Genomic DNA, 17,683 nt, shown 5'->3' with positions numbered 1-17,683 from the left:
ACTGGGCCCTCATGGCATTTTTAAATTGCTTTAAAATGGCATTGCTATCTAAAGGTCCATGCTCCAATCCATGTCCAGTTTGGTCTAGCCACAAGGGCTCAAGCACACTCTTTATTGCTGGAGATTCTAATTTCCATTAGTGATTGCAAATCTTGAGGTGGTAGAAAATATGGACATGTCACTTGCTGGCATACTGCTACGGAGGCCACCTCTCCTCATTTGCAGAATTTCTACACATCTAGGTAATTTTCCATCAACAGGCCTGTGTTATGCAGAGTACTTTTTTTTTAAAGCAATGCCTAGTTTTTGCTCCAGTAAGAAATAAAGTTCATCCAAGTTCCCAGGTCAGCAATGAAAACAGTCTAAAGCTTTTGTGACATGTTAACAAAAGGGAAACCAAGACTTTGAGCTGCAAGGTCAACAGTACTGCACTCAGTCCAAACAATCTGGCCGAACTCCAGAAATGGTAAAAAGACACAAAGACGATGCTCCAAACTGCCCAAGGACCACATCACAGTCCGAGCAGCTGACCGTGCGTTTGGTTTGGGTCACTGACAGATATTATGGGTGCTTCCTTTTTGAGATTTTATACACATCAACACCGGAAAATTCACAAGTAGTCTGTAGTCATCTACCTGACATTAAAATGCTTGACTTGATTTTTTAAAAATATAGCGGTTGTATCCAGCCAAGAGCCATGGAGCACTGATTTTTCCCATGTTCCTCTCCATTTCTCCTGCTGCAGTCCCTTTCGGCTCATGGGAGGATGCTTCTGAGAGTTGTGGGACCCATGTAAACAAGAGGCCATACAGGTGAGGGGGCTGCAGTGAAAAAGGGGAAGGAAATAAAACTAAGGAACGGGTGATTTCAACTCCTACGCCCTCTTCACTGCTACCTCTCAAAGTGCATGGCTGTTCGATCACAAGGTCATGTGACTCCAGGAATAATCTTTCTGGAAGTCAAAAGGGGCTTTGAAAGTTTCCCCACTGTCAACATTTAACAACTATAAGCTCCCTCTGGCAGAAACTGATACTTTTTCTAATGAGTCTTTGATGGCATGCTGCGAACACTTAACAGTAATTAATAAATCAGATATATTGTAATCCATACACAGAAAGGTTTCATTATTTTCACACTAGCTTGATACCTACACTTTGCTATGTCTTTAACTACTTTTTAAAGTAGTTAAAAACATAGCAAAGCGTGGGTATCAAGCTACGTACCCATAAGTATTATAACTGGATTTAGTTATAATACTTATGGGTACATAACATTTTTTGGTTTATGGGGGGGGGGTTGAGTTGGCAACCCTAGTGAACTTTGAGGGGAAGACTGGGAGGTCCATTGGACCTCAGGAAACATTCAATGACTCCCAAGAGCAATGGCAGACTGTTTAGAATGTGGGGAGGGGGGAGGACCAATCAGGCTGCACATGCAAATGATCTCTGTGTTCCAACTGTCTCGGGGGGTGTGTGTGTGTGTGTGTGTGTGTGTGTGTGTGTGAGAGAGAGAGAGAGAGAGAGGGGGGGGTGGAATGTTGTGAGACCCAATCCGCCCACATTTGCAAATGACCTTGAAAGGCTGGCCCAATCAGGGAACAGTGGCCGAGCTGGCAGTGGGCAGGGGCGCAAGCAATCAGCAACCTGCCAGCCACACAGGGAATTCACTCTTTGGGGGTGAATTTCTTAAAATCCCTTCTTAGTTGGTGTTTACATCATGAAAAGAATGTTCTCCCCAAATTTCATGTTTCTAGGTCCAGGGGCTTGGGCTGGGCAATGATGAGTCAGCCAGGACACTTGTAGAATCATAGAATCATAGAGTTGGAAGGGGCCATACAGACCATCTAGTCCAACCCCCTGCCCAGTGCAGGATCTTGTCTAGACTAGCTTGATACCTGTGCTTTGCTACAGTATTTAACTACTTTAAATCCAGTTATAATACTTATGTGTATGTAACATTTTTTTGGTTTGAGGGGGGCAGGTTGAGTTGGTTTTGAAGTATAATAGCATAGTACCTGAGCTTCACAAAGGTGTTTGAATAAAGTGAAGTGTGTTGATCAGGGCTTTTTTTCAGCTGGAACGTGGTGGAATGGAGGTCCGGCACCTCTTGAAAATGGTCACATGGCCAGTGGGCCCACCCCCTGATCTCCAGACAGAGGGGAGTTTAGATTGCCCTCCGCGCTGCGGTGCGGAGGGCAATCTAAACTCCCCTCTGTCTGGAGATCAGGGGGTGGGGCCACCGGCCATGTGAACATTTTTCCCTAGGTGATTTAAACTTTAAAAAACACTCTTTTCCCAGCTGACCCAAAGTGACATCATTGTGCGGTCATGAGTTCCACCACTGAGTTCCACCACCTCTTTTCCCAGAAAAAAAGCCCTGGCATTGATGCTGAAAACCGAGGAAGTGAATTTTGAAATGTAACATGAAGAGATTTTAAAAGGAAAAGATTGCAGTGCAATAAATAAAGTAAAAAATACATACAACCAGGGTTTTTTCTACTGAAGGACCTCTTTGTAGACCGCATTGGTGGTTTTCCCCTCTGGTGCTAGGATCAAAAGGGTGCTGGGTGAGCTCACTCTGCAGCAGGCCACGTAGAACTGCCCATGTGAGAAGCAGCCCTCCCTCAAGTCAATCCCTGCCACCTCCAGTGTCTGCCCCTGGGACTTGATGATCGTCATAGCAAAGCAGGCCTTGAGGGGGAACTGCAGTCTCTTGAACTCAAACAAGTTCTCTGATGGTATGAGTGGTATGCGTGGTATGAACACCAACTCCCCCTGAGCATTACCGGTGAACAATGTGGCCTTGATGATGTTCCTGTGGAGGGCTTTCACTCGCAGTCTGGTGCCACTGCAGAGTTTGGGTGGGTTGAGGTTACGAAGCAACATCATTGGAGCCCCCACTTTGAGGAGAAGCTTGTGGGCTGGAAAGCCAGGAGGGTTGAACATGTTGAGGAACTCCACAAGGTAGTGGACTGCATCATCCATTTGCAGCACTGAGTCCACAGATCTGTACTCCATTTTGAATGAGTTAAGTTGTGTTTCATTAATGATGGCAGCCTTGTCGATCTTGGGGGTCAGAAAGCCCATGGCCTGGCTTTCACAGCCAGGCCATGGGCTTTTCCGTGATAGTGACGATATCAGGGTATATCATGGCTGTTAGGTCTGCTGGGGTCGTCACTACTGTGCCCCGGTCTGCAAGGATGGTCACCTTTCCCTTGGACTCAGGATACTCTCTATCCTCTATTTGTAGTAGGAGTTCAGAGAATTCCCCAGCAGACCCCGCGCCTCTCAAGTGGACCCTCATGTTCTTTCTTAGTGAGAGTTTCCTGATGAGGGGCCACAGATACGACACCTTGACACACACGGTAACCTCGTCAGCTCCCCTTGGGACTGCTGGCAAAGTCTGCCAGAAGTCTCCAGCCAGCAGCACGGTGACTCCCCCATCACTCTCTCATTGCCCCTGACATCTTTTAGGGTTATGCTTAGTGCCTCAAAACACCCCTTGTGTGCCATGGTACTCTCATCCCAAACAATGAGCTTACAGTTCCACAGCACTTGGGCCATGTTGCTTTGTTTTGAGATGCTGAACAGGGATGTGCATGGATGAGGTCAAGAGGCAGCCTGAAGGTAGTGAAGGATCATCTGCCGTGCCTGAGTGAGCCTTGACCTTCCATGGAAGTGAGCGCCTCTCTACTTGTCTTCCAGGATTGCTTTGCTCATAGAGAGACTCTGCCACTCTGAGCACCTTGGGGTGATCTTGCTGGTACTTGGCCACTGCTGCTTGGTGCACCACAGGAGCAGGACGTGCATATTTCCTTGCCACATCTCTAAGTTGCTTACTCTTTTTAGCATCAGTGTATCTTGCACGACATCTGTCAGAAGGCTTCTCGGCAGCAGTAAGAGGTGATGGCTGCAAGAGGTGTGAAGTGGAGTTGGACTGAGGGAGGGGTGGTGTGGTGGGCATTTCGGCAGGTTTATGTGAGAGACTCCCATCGAAATGGCCCCTAGAAAGGTCGTGCACCGTCTCCCAATGAACATTTAAAAACTCAGCTGCCATACTGACTTTCATATAAAATCCCTATTCAGGAGTCTTGTACTGTCTTTCTTCAACTGTCTGCAGTTTCCTTTGCCTGATTTTTACCTCAAAACACAGAGTTCCACGGCTCACCCATCAGCCTGCCAGCCACACAGGAAAGCCAGGCCCCACAGGAAGACTGGCAATCCTAGAGGGGCAGAGTGGGAGGTGTATTTTTACCTCAGGGAGTCACTGAATGTGTCCTGAGTACTGCATGTGTCCTGCATACTGTTTAGAATATTGGGATGATGACCAATCAAGGCCAATATGCAAATAACCTCAGGGAGGCTGAGTTGGCAGTTGCGGGGGGGGAGCACCCTGCCAGCCACACAGGGAAGCTGTATCCCTATGGGAAAACACATTTTACCCCTTTTTACCCCCTTAGAGGCCGGTTCTTAAAATCCCTTCTTAGTGAGCCTCTATATCACAAAAGGAACGTCCTGCCCAAATTTCACGTTTCTAGGTCCAGGGGTTTGGGCTGGGCGCTGATGAGTCAGTCAGGACACTTGTCTTTATATATAGATAGATAGATTACAGAGGCTGAAAAGCAATGACTTGTCTAAGACCATCCCATGGGCTCATACTAGCTGGGAGAGTCTGAAGAGGTGTTCTCCAAAACAGCTCATGCTCTTAACCATTATACTACCTATGTCTGAACACTCAACATCCAAAGACATGACAGACATGCTTCTGAGAAAGGCCCAAGGAAGAAACATATATTCATTTTTAAATTGTTTTTTTTAAGATAATCATTGCTGAAAGCCTTAGAAAGCAACGTTTTAAAAAACCAATCAATTCAATTATTCACTATACAGATTAAAATCCCGAAAATATCAATTAAAACAAAATACACAGAGATAATTAAAATCATAAGGCTTAGTAGGAAGAAGTACAAAACAGAGTTAACAGTAACTTGTCATTCCTATAGTAGTACATCGGACCCAATATAAGCTAACAGGCTATCCATCAACCATACTAGCAACAAGGGATTTAGATAGTTGGGAATATCTCTTTGCTAGCAGAACAACATGTGGGTCCCTCTGTTACCTGTATTTAGCCCGGGCAAGGTCAGAGGTGAGAATCTTTGGAATGAGCCAAAACGCTCTTGCCTCTTGGCCCATGGCTCGTTGCCTATGGCCCTGAGTGAGTCAAATCTAAGATTTGAGGGCATCATAAACCGACACTGAATCCACCTACTGGCCACTAGCAGGGTACCCCCACCACAAACAAGGGGTGGGGGAGAAACCACTGCTAATCTGCAAAAAGGGGAGAAAAGGGACAATGGCTTTTGACTGTTAAAAATGATTAAGACTATCATCAGATTAAAGAATTATCAGCCAATCATATAAGTTGTAACCAGTTTAATAAAAACGGTGGTGGATACCCTGATCCATCAGCAAAAGGGAGTGAGGGATGTAGATCCTTCCCTTGGTCCCCTCAGCTTAGTAGTCCCAGTATTGTGGATTCCTCTTGGCTTAGGAGGCTGCAACAGGGAAGAGAGCACATGGACACATGAAACTATCTTAGACTAAGAGCTAAGCTACAAGAGATGAATTACACGAGGAGGAGCACGTGAAGGGAGTTGCAATGTTAGCCGGGAAGCTGAGTTTTAAAAGAGATTGGAAGGCTTTGTCAATTTCTCCTCTCTATAGAGCCAGGGAGATCCTGCTCAGAGGGTTTATTTATTTCCTCTTTGCCTCTTAGAAGGGGAGGTAAAACTGACACAGCCTTTGGGAGGCAAAGAGGAAATTAACAAACCCTCTGAGCAGCGATCTCCCTGGCTCTGTAGATAGGGAAATTAACAAAGCCTTCCGATCTCTTTTAAAACTCAGCTTCCCAGCGAACATTGCCCTTCACATGCTCCTCCTCATGTAATTCGTCTCTTGCAGCTTGGCTTTTAATCAGACCCTTGGTCCATCAAGGCCAGTATTCTCTACTCGAACTGGTAGCAGCTCCAGGCAGAGGTCTTTCCCATTTCCACTGGAGATGCCAGGGGTTGTACTTTGGACCTTCTACACACCAAACAGATGCCCTTCCCTTGATCTATGGCCCTTCCTGACTCCTGTGGTGATCTATCCACACAGATCCAGTGACCCCTGAAATAAACTTTCCTGGGATCAGAATGGGCTGTTAGGTGTAAAGGAGCAAGGGAAGGATATGTAGTCCTCATGCTCAAAGACTGCAGGATCCATCCCAATAATTTAGGATTGGAGGAGCAAATATGCCCTGCTGCGGGAAACACAAGGGAGAACACAAGGTAGGGTACATGGCAGTAAAAATTGACTTAAAAAAAAAGTCTGCTGCCTTGTTAAACCCGATACTCTCTCTTTACTCTTTGTTAAACCCGATCAAAGATTTTTTCAGTGGATTAATCTGCCTAGTTTGCAGATTTACTGTACTTAATACTGCCCTTCTGATGTAGGGACATGGACACCCACTTTTTCTTTTCTGTTATAAGGCTGGCTTTGGTAAAGCCTTGTAGAGGCTACAGCAGTACAATCTTCCCAGAGGCGTCAGAGCCTCCCCGAGGCCAGTGTGCTGACGCAGCTGTTCCCTTTCACTTCTCCTGCCTTACCAAGTCAGCAGACTGAGTCTTAAGCTTATTGACTTTGTTTGCCTTAAAAGAAGGACAGCAGAGATAAGACGCCCGAGGACTGGTTCGCTTCACCGACTCAAGGCACCCACTTACCCGAGCACCTTTCTCCGGAAAGCATTTGCAGCCGGCGCTGCAGTCGCGACCCCCGCATGGTCCATGATAAAATTTCTTTCCACCCTGTTAAAAGAAGATGGGGGGGGGAGAGAAAGATTGAGCAAACATTTGAATCTTCCATTTATACAGCACTGAGAAATGGTTCATGTCATTGCCACTTGGACAAAATCACCACACACTTGAGGACTTCTTTGAAATTTACTGGAGAGCAAAACCACAAGTTGTAGCTTTTAAAAAACCTGGCAAATATTCTGTTACACTAGACATGCTAACCAGAGATAACCATTTGTCATCCACCATTTTTGAAAAGCCATTTTCATGCAGGATTTGATGGATTTGATACTTTTTAGCTTGTGTGGTATCACAAAGGACTTGAAATGAACGTCCTGTGATAAAGTTTTTAAAAATCCATCACTAGATGACTGCAGGACATGAATGCATGCACTACCGGTAACCCTGCTTTATAAACTGTCAGAATACACCCCCCTCCTCATCAACCCTTGGTAGCAGCAGCAGTGTTTCTAATGCTCAAACGCGCATTGAAAGGAACTGGAGTTTCAGATCTGAGTGGCCAAATTATGCTCTGTTGCTCTGTAACAGATATATGCTCAACACGCATACAAGCTTTTCCTGCTTCATTTGCATTCTGTTTACACAGATTAACCACATCTATGTTCGGAATAGCCTGTTCTCTTGCATCTGACGAAGACAGCTGTGGTTCTTGAAAGCTTATGCTACAATAAAGTTGATTAGTCTTAAAGGTGCTACTGGACTCTTTACTATTTAACAACTACAGACTAACATGGCTAACTCCTCGGGATCTCTGGTCTCTTGAGGCTCAGATCTCCAGATTCAATGACAATGCCTGGAAACTAAAAGCTGAAGCCAGGACTGCCAGGGGATGGAGCCAGGTGAGGTCTGGGGAAAAGCCTGAAACCTGAATCTTCTCTGAGTTTCAGAACATCCACCATATGCTGGAATCTTTCTTTAATCATTTCTACCTTGCTTTTCCTTGTGGTTCAAATTGGCTTACAATAGTAGATTAAAAACATTTATGGCTAAAACCAAAATAAAATAACAACCCCTCAACTTCCCCCCTTCCCCCCTGAAAGATGCTTGCTACAAACGCCCTCAAAGGCCCTGGCAAGGTGCCTTGTAGCACCTCCTGAAGATCTCTGAGGTGGAGGCTCCCCTCCCCTCTTCAGGGAGCCCATTCCACACAGCAAGAGCCACAAAGGAAAGGGCCCAAGCTCTAGTCAATGCCAGACGGACCACCCTAAGAGAGGGCACCATTAACACATGGCTACCTGAAGACCATATTTGACGCACAGGGATATATGGAAGGAAAGAGCCCATTAGATATGCGGGTCCCAGGCTGTGAAGGCCTTTAAAGGTACCTTGAATTGAGCTCAGAAACAGACAGGCATCCGGTGTAGTTGTTTCAAGGACAATGCATCTCCTCAGTGGCTCGCCCCTGGCAATACTCTGAACCAGTTATAGTTTCCAAGTTGTTTCCACGGGCAGCCCTACAGCAGTAGAGTGAGTTGCACTAATCCAACTGTAAGGTTACAGAATTTTTGGTGAACTTGAAAACTTGCACAGTTATGTGTCATTGAGTGGACCCTAATAAAAGTATGGCATGGATTATTTTTTTCGACAATCTAGGACTGGGGGGAGGGGCAAAGTGAAAAGCAAAAGTTGTCAAAGCTCTCAAGCAGAGCAGAAAATAGCCTCCCTCCGTCTTCTGACTAGAGATGGGCACGAACCACAAAAAAACCGAACCATGAGGTTCGTGGTTCGTGGGTTTTTATGAACTACGAACTGGCATGAACTGGGGCAAATTCACGGACCACTTTGTGATTCGTGGTTTGTGGGGTTTAAATGCCCCTTTCCTGCTGCTTAGCAGCAGCAGGGAAAGAGACATTTGACAGTTTAAAGGGCCCTGTCCTGCCTTGCAAGGGGCAGGTCCCTTTAAACTATCAGCTGACAGGCAGGGGGAATCCCCCCCACTGCCTGCCAGCTGATAGTTTAAAGGGACCTGCTGCTTGCAAGTGGCAGGTCCCTTTAAACGGCCCAAACCCCAGCCCCTACCCCCAGCCCCGGCCCCACACTTAACTTGCCCAGCCACCCTGCGGGCCAATGATGTCCTCCCCCTCTTCCCATGAGGGGTGGGAAGGCCATTTTTGGCCTCTTCCACCACTGCGCAGGCCCACAGAGTGGCAGCGGAGGCCGAAAACGCCCTTCGCACCCCTCAAATGGCCGCAGCGGCAAGCGGCAGGAAAAGTTTATATGGCCATTTCCCTGGAAACTGGCCTGGTTCGTGGGTTTTTTTGGGTCGTAATTCGATTCGTGCCCATCTCTACTTTTGACCCCTCACCTTGAGATCAAAGGAAGAAATCTGAAATCCTGAAATTTCAGGTCAAACCCTCTGGTTAGGAAAGAAATCTCTTTGCCCAAGAGGATTTGACTTATGCTAAAGTTTCATCCAAGCATTGGCCTTTAAAGTCTCTTCCAAAGATCTTCCTTTTAAAACACACACAACTCTTGGCTTTCTGTTGCTCTCATTATCTAAAATGAAATCTGCCCATGATCAGAAAGTTCCAGAATTTGCTGGGAGAACTTGCCCTGCAGATAGCAGGAGGCTAAGTTGCATGGATTCACTTTCCTTCCTAATTTACTTCACTTCCAAACTATCTTCTTGTGCATATAAATATCTCAGAAGTGCCTCATCCTATTGCAATGGAAGTTGTTCAACTGTATTTAAACCAGGGTGGGGCAGATATTAACACAAGCTATTACTTTGAAACAGATTGATGTTTCCTGAAAAAATGTCATGTTCACACAATATTTTTAAGTTTCCTTTCTCTTTATGAACAGGTCATTCTCCTCACATGTGAATGAAAGAAACCTGAGAAGAGGAGGAAGTACACTGGAGCCAGCTGGCGGAAGACCAGGTGTTACATGTCACAAGTATTTTATTTACGGGAAAGAGTTGACATCTGATAGTCCCAAATTACTTAAATAGAAAACAGCCATGTGCTTTAAACTGATGCATGCCATTTTCAAAGTCTCCTAGCTGGTATCCCAGGTTTTGGGCCCAAATACTTGCATGTTAATTGAAACTATGCCCAAGTGATGGTTGAGCTGCTTTATAAAATTGGACTGCCTTTGATGGCTATAAGGGAGCTTCAAAAGGTACAAAATACGGCATGAGTTAGAAAACACATACCATGCTCATCTTTAAAATCAGCACTGGCTACTAATTCATTTCTAAGCACAATTCAGAGTGTTGGTTCTTACCATTAAATCCTTACATGGCCAGGGACACTAGAAGAGCCGCCTTCTCTTGTATCAATCTGCCCACCAACTGACATTGGCATCTAAAGCTCTGCAGCGTGTTCCTTCTGAAGTGAAGCAACTGGCAATCCAAGGAAGGGGAAGAGGGGATGGTGCTGCTACCTTCCCTCAGACAAAACTTAAGCACCGGGTAAAAAAAATATTTTTCTTCCATCCAGGCTTCCTGCTAACATTGGATTTGTGCTTTGCTGAAATCATGCTATTGCTGAAGCTGTTTAATTGTCTTTTAACTACCTTGCTTGATTAGCAGTTTATATTTTTATGCTGCGGTTTGATTATTCTTGATTGCTTTAAAAGTTTTAATGGACTTTACAGCAGCAGAAAACAAAACAAAATTAAAAAATAATACCTGGAATGTCATGTGCGTATGTGTGTGTGTATAAGTACATCTGTGTATTTAGCTGAGCGATGCTTCCAACTGATTTGATACACTGAATTTCATCTTTTGAAATAAACAGCTAATCCTTAGACTGAAAAAGATGAAACCTGACTTTTTCTTTAACGAAATGGTTAACGAGATCTCTTTTGCACTCTCATACAGCCTCAACATCAACACCCTTTTTCCTTTCCATTTACCAGACCAAACCAGGGACTGGAGATGGCTAAAAATCCGGACTACAAGTAAAATCTGGAGACTGTTAACCAAAGCTAAGATCTGTACCTATCCTTAGAAGAAAAGGACATTGGTCATAGGATATTAATCACCAATGTCTTGCTTTCTGCATTTTTCAGTAGCTTTATCTTTGCCAACATACGGATCAAACAGCTGAAGAAATGAATTGTTTATCCCAATTTTTAATCTCATGGGTCTCCCAAAATGCAACATTTCCCCCCAAGGAAGCGCCACAGTGATTCTTTCAGCGAAGGAACACAGGCGGAGAATGCTCAGGATCCTCCTCTTTGGCTCCGATTGCCCTGTCGGCATGTATTCTTCCCCAGGAACCCTTTGAAATGTGCTTCCTGTGACGGAAAACGTAATGCCGAAGCTGGACCTGTGAACAATTATGCTACTGTCTCTTCAGGGGCTCGCTCACTTAGAGCTGGAAGCTCGATGGCATCTCTGGATTACAGCCATATGATTAATTTAGAATCAGATCCTTCCAAGATTTCAGGCCTTTTGCTGAGTCACTGCCCCCGGGCAACCTCCTCTCGCAACCCTGCAGGGACGCAGTGCCACTTACCAACCTCTAGCCTGGCCTACCTTTCTTTCTATTTGTTCTTCTTTACATTCAGCTGGGTCCATCATGACAAAATAACCAAGGTTCTGCCACATACTATACAGCTGCTAGAGGCTCTTACACCTTTCTCCCCACCTTTCAGGCTTTTGGAAAATATAAACCCAGTAGACTCAGGTGGGTCCTAAATTTTAAAATGTCCACCAGCCTCTTTGGGTATTCATGTGGCAACTGAAGACTTGGAGGAACAGGAAGGAGAAAAAGCTGTCGGCCTTGCCCGCAACCCCTATGCATTCAGGGACTCCACGTTGACGGGAGCTTAACACACATACCCAAGCAAGCAAAGGAAGCTGCCAGCACAGTTTGGGACCCCTTCAGTTCCCCAAAGTACTGGATTACACATTCAGGAGCATATATTTATAGTTTGCATATACAGGGCACCCTTAAACACATGGAAATTAGCTGGATGGGTGGGAAAGAAGAGATAACTACGCCAGTCACTGACTTCTGAACTTTAAAATTATGTTAACAACGCAGAGTTACACCTATGACTGTCATGGAAGCGGGGGTGGGGGGTGGGGGGGAAATCAGCCACAAAGCCCCCTTCCTGGGCTGCAGACTGCCTGGCCCTCCTCCTCCCTTTTGTTTCCTTCTCGCCCACCCTGTTTAAACCTTGGGCGGGCAGGTGTTTGGTAAACCGCTGCCACCAATCTGTCTTTTGAGGGCTCACCTTTACTCAAGAAGGGCCCAAGTCATTCCCCTTCTCCTTCTAATTCTCCTGCTCACGCCCCTTTTATTGCAAAGAGGAGCTGCCTAGATCAGTCACTGGATCCGAGGCGTAAAAAGAACCCCAGCAAAGTTTTTAAAGATTACAAAGCAAAAAAGTCAAAAGGTATAAAAAATGGCTTGGAGCTCTTCTCATGAAAAGAAAGACATCCTAAATGGGAGGTTCTGGCACCAAAGTAAACAAACAAACAAGCACTCTTGTAGGTTTAAGGTTGCCAGGCAAACAAAAGCAAATAAATGTTCCCTTAACACACCTAGGCTTGCCAGATGCCCACTTACGGCAGGCAATCTCCCAGCAATCTGTGCCTCTGCCTGGGGATCACTCTGAGCCAAGCTACAAGTGACGAATGACACTTGCCTGGCAAATGAACACTCACATGTATTCCTCCCTGTTCACTTGCACTCCACTTGCACTCCACTTGATCAAGTGGAGCACAAGTGAATGGCAAGTGAACAGGGAGGAATACATGTGAGTCTGTTCACTTGCCAGGCAAGTGTCATTCATCACTTCTAGCTTGGCTCTAGGTGATCAGCGGGAGAAGGTGGGCTGGCAAAATGGGGGGGGGGATACGCCCTGTCCCCATGCAATGGCATCATTTCCAGACTGACACTGTCACTTCTGGGTTGTGCTGGAAGTGACATCATATGTGGGGAGGATGAATGTGCACCCCTTTAAGTATCCCCCCCTCCTGCTGGTTGCCAGAAGGGACCTGGCCACCCGAATACAGACCTGAACTAACCTTATTCCCTGTAACAGCCTACACATCCCTTAGTCATTCTCTAGAGAAAGCCAGCATGGACTGCACTTCCTCCGCATGAGGGCAGACATCTCACCAGCAGCAGCAGCCTGCTGACCAGTTGTCCACAGAGCTTTGAAAAGGAAGCTTTTATATGCTCCTTACCTCTCAGCCCCCTCGGCTCAGTCAGGACTCGTCACCCTTTCCCTTCCAAAATGGGTGAGGGCCGATCCTGAGCTCCCTGGAGATCTAGATAGGAAGAGGATTAGTCTCTCCCCCTCATAGGGAAGAATCCTCCATTGAGCAAATACAAAAAAAGTCCACCCTGAAGGCCTAGTTAGGGCCACATGAACAGAAAAACCTAACCGAAATGAAGGAAATTATAGTGAACATATGGCCTTTAGGCCCACAATTCATTATAACAACAATGCAAAATACTGGGGAGCCTAAAATATCTGCATCACGTGAGCCTCATTGCTTTACAACACAACAAAGAGACTCCGCAGTGTAAAAAATGGAATGTGGCATGATTTGTGGCTTAATTTCAGCCTCTGTCTTTCCCAGCCCTTCCCTCTATCTTGTGCCCGGCTGCAAGCAAAATCATCTCTGCGGAAACTGCATTCATTCCAGTCAGGATGAAAGCAGAATGAACACGGCCTGCTTGCGTGACACGAGATGGAGCTTCTCTGAGGAGTCAGCTGGCTTCAGCCCACCAGTCTCCATGAATAGCGAAGAGCAGGACAATGTGCCATTTCTTGCAACATTGACAGAAACAGGCCTTGTAAACAAAGGCCGTCTCTGTTCTTGGGAATCCACCATCACCTTATTAATTAATGTACCTGAATAAGTTTGGCCTATCACTGCCCCTTCCTTTCCTCCAACAGAGTCGCCATTCCAACAATCTCCTCCAACAGCCCATGTCTTGGAGGCCACTTACATGGAGCAGAGCCATTGAGGGGTTTCATCTCAAGTTTTAACTCTTCAAAGGCCAGCTGACCACTTGGGTCTGCCAAAGTCAGCAACACTGTCAAAGGAATTCCAAAAGTTTAGTCAACCAGAACTGTCCCTTCCTGAAAATTCATTGGAACTCTCCCGTGTTCAAGGTCTGTTTTTACCAAGAGTAGCTCTTTCAAATTTGTAACATAAAATCCACAGTTCCCTCCAGTAACATCCCAAATCACTATCAAAACAATAAAACAATTAAGGCCTACTGCCAAGTCATTTGTTTCATTTTGCTAGCCTTGCCTTCTATTAGAATTATATTTGCACAAATAATCATATATTATGTGTTCAGGACTGACTGTAAGAGTGACTGACTGAGGGGGTTATCAGAATTATTTGGTTAATTCCACACGATCTGCAAAGCTGAGAAGTTGTATATGTAGGCCAAGACATCTATGAACCAGAGACATAAAGTATATTGCAAAATGGTTGATGTACTTTCACGCAACCCAGAGAACTGACATTTTGTGTATACGTAGCCCAAGATGATTAAACAGAAGAGTCTGGTTATGGGTAGAGATGTGAAAGCTGCAGGGGAGGGAGGGGAAATCAGGAAAAAAACCCTGTAAAAACTGGGGAAGTCCTCAGTGGAAAAACTGAAATTTTGCAGAGCATGGAAAAATACTTCTCTGTAATATTTTCTCTTTTGAAATGAGTGAAGTGCAAATTAAGAAAAGGATTTATTCATTCAAAATGTGTAACATGAAGATTTCAATTTAAAACAATCTCCAACAATAGATAATTATAATTCTTATATATGCTTTGTATACGTGTGTGTGTATGTATATGTATATGTGTGTAGAGAGAGAGATATAATCAACAACAATTTCAAGGAGAAGATTATTGTTTAAATGTGAATAATTTTGGCAGTAATTAATAAACTATAATGTGTTTGATAATATGTTATTAAAGAATTCTGTTTTCAGTTATAGTTAAACTTGATGTTAGTACGATTGTGACTGTATGAGATAATTTCTGTCCAAATATTGCACACATTCTTTTCTTTACTACAAATTTTGTTTTCTAATTTCAACCTTTATTCCCCCCCACCAACCTCTCAAATGGCAAAAACTACAATACATATGCAGAGGCAGCATAGGGTGCCACAGTCTGTAGCTCACTCTCAAGTTTTGGTGTATTTGCAATTTTGCTGCTAGAAAACTAAGGTATTATATTGTAAAATTTAATAAATAAAACCAGCGCTTTTTTTCTGGGAAAAGAGGTGGTGGAACTCAGTGGGTTGCCCTCGGAGAAAATGGTCACATGGCTGGTGGCCCCGCCCCCTGATCTCCAGACAGAGGGGAATTGCTCCAGTGGCATGGAGGGCAATCTCAACTCCCCTCTGTCTGGAGATCAGGGGGCGGGGCCACCAGCCATGTGACCATTTTCAGAGGTTCCGGAACTCCGTTCCACCGCGTTCCAGCTGAAAAAATGCCCTGAATAAAATAAATAGTACTATTTCAGATGTTAAGTTATAAATGATGCATTTTATGTTAACACAGTAAAATAAGTTTGAGGAAAAAATAAATACTGAACACCTTCCTATCTCACACATACCATTTCTGTTTTTGTATGGGGAAAATCACATTTCAAAATTTCTGGAAATTTTACATTATTTTTTTTATTTCACGGCCTAGGGACAAGACAGAATCAGAACAGGCTGGACATGGAGTAGATTTTGGAACATAAACGAGCTCCATTTTGAAACATGATGTCCAGGATACTTTGGTTACGAGAAGTCTGAAAACGGGACACCTACAAATCTTTGCCCCCATGGGCAGCTCATAGAATACTCCATAGTTTAGGTAGTTAGCCATGTTGGTCTGCAGTAAAACAGCAGGGTTTTAGTCCAGTGGCACCTTAGAGACCAACAAGAGTGTAAGCTTGAGCATTAGAGCTCCTTCTTCTTCAGAAGGGAGCTTATACTCCCCAAACGGTTATGATGCTTCCGTACTAGCCAGAAACACTACAGTCAAGGCAGTTATTTAAGGCTGAGAAACAAACTCTTAATTGAGATAGAACAAAATCAGTACAAAAACTAGGTCAGGTCAGACGTTCTGTTCACCTCCCTCCCTCTCGCTTTCCTACGTCTTATTAAAGTGCCGTAAATAACTCAAGATACTCAAAGTGCCAAACATATTTGATTTCAAGTGAAGGTTTTAGGTTATGCAATAGGAGGTACAAATGCTTATAGAAGTTCTAATTTACTGTTTCTAACGAGAACTAATGCAACTGAGACTGGAGTGGTTAAGGGAAAGTAGGAAGGGCTGTTTGCACAGCTGGAAAAGATTGCTTCTTTCAAACATCTACGGCTCCATAGGAAGTTCTACTGCACAAGCCCTATTGAAATGAACAGGGACATGAACAGGAACTGCAAAAGAGAACAGTGCTTTACTACAGCCCCTATTTGTCTTAATAGGTTTCGCAGAAGGAAACGTGATGTAATAAAAAAATCCTATTTAAGTGTTTTAACTATGTTGTTTTCTGGCACACGTATCAAATGTTCAGCTTCCAGAGCGTCATTTTGTGAGTCACTGTCATACAGTCTTTGGCCTTCCCCATACAAATTTCATGGCCACACAGACAAGCTTTCCCAGGGCTTTTTTCTGGGAAAAGAGGTGGTGGAACTCAGTGGGTTGCCCTTGGAGAAAATGGTCACATGGCTGGTGGCCACACCCCCTGATCTCCAGATAGAGGGGAGTTTAGATTGCCCTCCATGCCGCTGAGCGGCGCGGAGGGCAATCTCAACTCCCCTCTGTCTGGAGATTAGGGGGCGGGGCCACCAGCCATGTGACCATTTTCAAGAGGTTCCGGAACTCCGTTCCACCGCGTTCCTGCTGAAAAAAAGCCCTGAGCTTTCCAAAGAACCTGTGACTGGTAACTGGGCTTAGTCTGTCAATGCAAGGATAAAATTAGCATTTCTGAACCCAAGTAAAAGATAACAGAGATTATAACACAGGATGGCAACAAACTTCCATTTATACAGCAGTCATCGTATGTCTGGCCCAGCTGGGTACAGCCGCAGCACTGCTCTATTCAAGTTACTACTACAACCCAGCCCCAGATTAAGTTTCTAAATTAGGCTAATTCCACGTCAGATGCAGACAGGGTGGAACCAGCCCTGTATGAAAATAGGTTGGCTTACCCAAAAATAAGCCCCAAAGGTGTAAGATCAACCCACACTTTAAACTTTGCCCATGAAATTTGGCCCAAGGTCATTCTGTTGTTCTCCTTGAAAGCACGTCAGATTAAAGTGAGCAAACCTGACCGAGTCATGTCTTTCCATTCGCCTCACTTTATTTTTAAGAGCTAGGAGTCCCGCACTGCAACTTGCCCACCAATCAAATCAGCCAAGACAGCTGAAAGTCGACATTAATTATAGCTTATCTAAATGCAAAACATACATAGTCATCTCCAGGAGCCATCATAGGAGGATGAGATGTAGCACTAATTCTGGTTGGCTGACATCCGGGTTGTTAGCAAAAAGACTTCCCTCCCCCTCCAGTCACAAATTGATCCTTGGCTAAAAGCAGAAACACGCTTACAAATAATGCCGAGCTAATAACAACCACACAGAACAGCTTAACTCTTTTGCAGCTTATTGAGCGAGATTTTATCCCACCCACGGAGGGATAGAACAGTCCAAAGAGCTCAGGGTGGCTTATTTAGTTCTCCCGTACTCCATGTTACCATCACAGCCACCCTGTGAAGTAGGCTAGGTTGAGAGACGGTGGCCCAAGGTCACCCAATGAACTTCTGTGGGAATTTTGAACCCAGGTTGGATGCATTCTAGTCCAAACAATCTCATTACTAAAACGCTAGGGCTTGCAATCCATGACAAC

General features: G+C 44.9%; 1 protein-coding gene across 1 annotated transcript in view; it reads right to left on the bottom strand.

Moving 5' to 3' along the window:
* Nucleotides 1–17,683, bottom strand: part of COL4A6 (collagen type IV alpha 6 chain) — a 294,347-nt gene that overhangs the window by 191,348 nt on the left and 85,316 nt on the right. Inside the window, exon 3 of the mRNA XM_054996028.1 lies at nt 6,764–6,847. Within this exon, the coding sequence (XP_054852003.1) occupies nt 6,764–6,847 (84 nt within the window). The remainder of the gene's footprint in view (nt 1–6,763; nt 6,848–17,683) is intronic.

Source organism: Eublepharis macularius, chromosome 13, assembly GCF_028583425.1.
Source record: "Eublepharis macularius isolate TG4126 chromosome 13, MPM_Emac_v1.0, whole genome shotgun sequence".
NCBI lineage: Eukaryota > Metazoa > Chordata > Lepidosauria > Squamata > Eublepharidae > Eublepharis > Eublepharis macularius.
Note: the sequence above shows the minus strand (reverse complement) of the source record. Positions and strands in the feature narration are given on the sequence as shown.